The sequence below is a fragment of the Salvia splendens genome, chromosome 22, assembly GCF_004379255.2.
Source record: "Salvia splendens isolate huo1 chromosome 22, SspV2, whole genome shotgun sequence".
NCBI classification, from domain to species: Eukaryota; Viridiplantae; Streptophyta; class Magnoliopsida; order Lamiales; family Lamiaceae; genus Salvia; species Salvia splendens.
In genome coordinates this window covers 18,320,263-18,323,989 of record NC_056053.1, presented here as the reverse complement: position 1 = coordinate 18,323,989, position 3,727 = coordinate 18,320,263, and the positions used below count along the sequence as shown (strand labels likewise).

At 44.0% G+C, this 3,727-nt stretch overlaps 1 protein-coding gene across 1 annotated transcript; it reads left to right on the top strand.

Moving 5' to 3' along the window:
- Nucleotides 1-665: 665 nt before the first annotated feature.
- On the top strand, nucleotides 666-3,440 carry LOC121786859. Its single transcript, XM_042185465.1, has one exon. The coding sequence runs from the start codon at nucleotides 666-668 to the stop codon at nucleotides 3,438-3,440; it is 2,775 nt and encodes a 924-aa protein (XP_042041399.1).
- Nucleotides 3,441-3,727: the final 287 nt, after the last annotated feature.

Genomic DNA, 3,727 nt, shown 5'->3' with positions numbered 1-3,727 from the left:
ATAGAACTCGGGAGAGTTGAGGTTTTGAGTGGAATCTGTTATCTAATCGATCTATTGGGAGTTAGGTCTAAGAATTAGAAGGGGACTTCAATTGTTACACTTAATCTACAGGTTTCTCACCTCGGGAGGGGGTTTAATCTACATGTGTGATTGATTCAATAATTCTAGAGACTTTAAATGGTAAATCGATTTCAATTGGGTTAGGCTATGAGTTGTGCATCGGATCCTTGAATTCTGCATATTTCTCCACCATCTTACACAGCTTTCTTAATTGCTTTCGTGTTTAAGTGTTCTATTTTATTCTCTGACTTTACATGCTTTTAGTAGTTGTTAGTTTTCAAACCAAAAAAAAATTTCTGATTGTCTGGATAGTAGTTGAAATTGGTTCGTGGTACTCAAGTTGACACTTATTTGTCTCTGTGGGATACGATATACTCTTGCTTGCTAAATGCTACAATAACCCCGTACACTTGCAGGTATTAATTGGGTAAAATAAAGTTGAGTCAAGTTTTTGGCGCCGTTGCCGGGGACAATTTTGTGTTATATAACTTGATATCGTGATAATAATCAAGATTACTATTTCAGATTTTATTGCTTTTTGTTTCTTTTTACTTCATTTTTAAATTTTTTTTGAGTTCTCACATTTGTGTTTCTTGTTCAGGTGTATGCACACACGTTCTAAAGGCTTGCCTCTAGAACCTTTTGATCCGGAGATCGAAGCAACAAACCGGAAGAGGAACGCCTATAGGAGACTCACGCAGAAAATTCAAGCTTCTTCGCCTAACAGCATAGGAGCATCTTCTGTTCAAAGCGACCTTTCACCCATCCGATCACCAGTTCAGGACCATATTTTGTTTGATCCCGTTTCTCCTAGTCTGATGGAGTACGAAGAGGGCAACAACGGTCCACCACCCCCTCCTCCCAATTATGCTGAGCTTCTACGACAGCTGGAGGAGCTGCGTCAACAAGTCAATCATAGACAAGTTGTGGTGCCTGTTCAGAATCAGTATGCATACCAAGGCCAGGCAAATCCAACTGTCCATAGCAACATCGCTGCCAACACCTTTGAGCTTAAAAGAGGACTTATTCAGATGGCAGAGAATATTGCTTTTAGGGGCAAATCCACAGATGATCCGAACAAACACATCACCAAGTTCATTCAGATCTGCAACACTACGAAGTTGAATGGAGTGACAGATGATCAGATTCGACTTAGGTTGTTTCCCTTTTCCTTAGAGGATTCAGCAAAGGATTGGTTGGAGAGCTTGGAGTCGGGCTCAATCAGAACATGGGATGCTATGGTAGAGAAGTTTTTAGAAAAGTTTTATCCCCCCAGTGAGGCGATTAAGAGGCAACATGAGATCATTGCCTTTCAGATGAACCCTGCGGAGAATATCAGAGAAGCATGGGCGAGATTCAAAGCCTTGATGAAGCGATGTCCTAACCATGGGCTAACCCCAACTGTTCAAGTCATAACATTCTTCAAGGGGTGTGTGCCTGAAGCACAACGGGAGTTGAACTTGAGCTCAGGTGGTAATTTTCTGAAGAAAGGAGTGGATGAGGCCATGGAAGTAATAGAAGAGCTCGCATCTAATGACGACGGATGGAGCAACAACAGGAGTAAAGTACATAGGGTGGCGTCTACCACAGATCATGATCCTATGAGCGCCCTATCTGACAAGCTGGATGCGCTGACTATGAAGTTTGACTGCATGGCAATGGGGCAACCGACTCAAGAGCCCCAAGGAAATATGGAGGATGTTAGCTATGTGAACCAAGGGGGCAACAACCGGTACTACAATAACCAACGTCCCAACTTCCAGGGTGGAGGATATAATCAGTTTGGGAACAGGGGGCATCCCAATCTCTCTTATGGAAACCCCAATAATGCTCTGCAACCTCCCCCGGGGTTCACGGTTACCAATGGAGTGGTCGATGATCCGAAGAAGATGACCACGGAAGACATACTTAAGTCTTTCATGCTACAGTCCAACAAGCTCATGGAACAGAACAACCAAAGAATGGAGAAGGTTGAGACAGATGTGCAAAGCATGGCCACTCATATGAAGAATATCGACATACAGATCAGCCAGATTTCCCAGACTGTGAGTACTATGACTCAACCGGGAAAATTCCCTTCGAACACCATCATAAATCCCAAAGATTGCAAAGCTGTGCAGCTGAGGAGTGGAAAAAGTTATGAGGGACCTGCAATGCCATCAGAGGACAGAGTAACGGAAAAGGCACCTGAAGAGGAGGAGTTAGTCGAGGAAGTTGAGACCGAGGCAGTACAAATTACTCCCCCACCTAAGGAGAACGTGGTTCCAACTCCACCTGCACCACCTGCAGCTCACACTTCCACTGACGTGAGGATTCCCTACCCTCAACGTGTGCAAAAGAAGAAGACAGATGCACAGTTCTCGAGGTTCTTGGATATATTTAGGAAGGTGCAGATAAACATCCCATTGGTGGAGGCATTACAGCAGATGCCCAGCTATGCCAAGTTTCTGAAGGATGTGGTTTCTAACAAGAGGAAATGGATGGAGTATGAGACGGTGAATTTGACTGAAAGCTGCAGCGCCATTATTCAAAAGAAGCTACCAGCTAAACTGAAGGATCCAGGAAGTTTTACCATTTCTTGCATAGTGGGAGATTGTCAAGAAGGGAGAGCGTTATGTGATCTAGGGGCGAGTATCAATCTAATGCCCTATTCGTTCTTCCAGAAAATGAAGATTGGAGTGCTCAGACCCACTACTATATCATTGCAGATGGCTGACAGAACAGTGTCATATCCGAAGGGGATGGTTGAAGACATACTTGTCAAGGTCGGGGAATTTATTTTTCCAGCCGACTTTGTAGTACTTGATATGGAGGAAGATAGGCACGTCCCACTTCTCTTAGGCAGGCCCTTTTTAGCCACAGGGAGAGCACTGATTGATGTGCACAAAGGAGAACTTACTCTCCGACTGAATGATGAGAGTATCACATTTTCCATCTATGATGTGATGCAGAAATATGATGACGAAGATGCTTGGAGGTTCAAACAGTGTAACATGATCGAGGTGATTGATGATTGTGTGAGAGAGGTAGCCCATGCTATTTCTTATCAAGACAGGCTCGAGCGATGCCTATCGCAGTCTTTACTGGCTTCAGACAGTCTGCAAGTGTCTGAATTTGCTGATGAACTACTTCATTTTGTGGGAGCTCTTAATTCTGGTGGGGAGATTCCAAGAAGGAACAACAAATTTTTATCTCTCAAAGATCCGGCAGACGAGGAAGAGAAAGAAGAGAAGAAAGAGGAACTTAAGTCGTTGCCTTCACACCTCAAATATGCTTTCCTTGGAGAGAATGAGACGTATCCGGTAATTGTCACTTCATCACTTACTTCCACTGAACTCGATAAACTGCTGCGAGTGCTCAGAAAGCAAAGGGAGCCATAGGGTGGTCTATCTCGGACCTCAAGGGAATCAGCCCTACTGTCTGCATGCACAGGATTCTATTAGAAGAAGGATCCAAACCTAAAGCTCAGAATCAAAGGAGGCTCAACCCGATAATGCAAGATGTGGTGAAAAAGGAGGTATTGAAGTGGTAGAAAGCTGGGATTATATATGCTATTTCGGACAGTGATTGGGTGAGTCCCACCCAAGTCGTAGCCAAGAAGGGTGGAATGACTGTGATTCAAGGTGGCAATGATGAGATGATAGCCACTAGATTGGTGACAGGATAG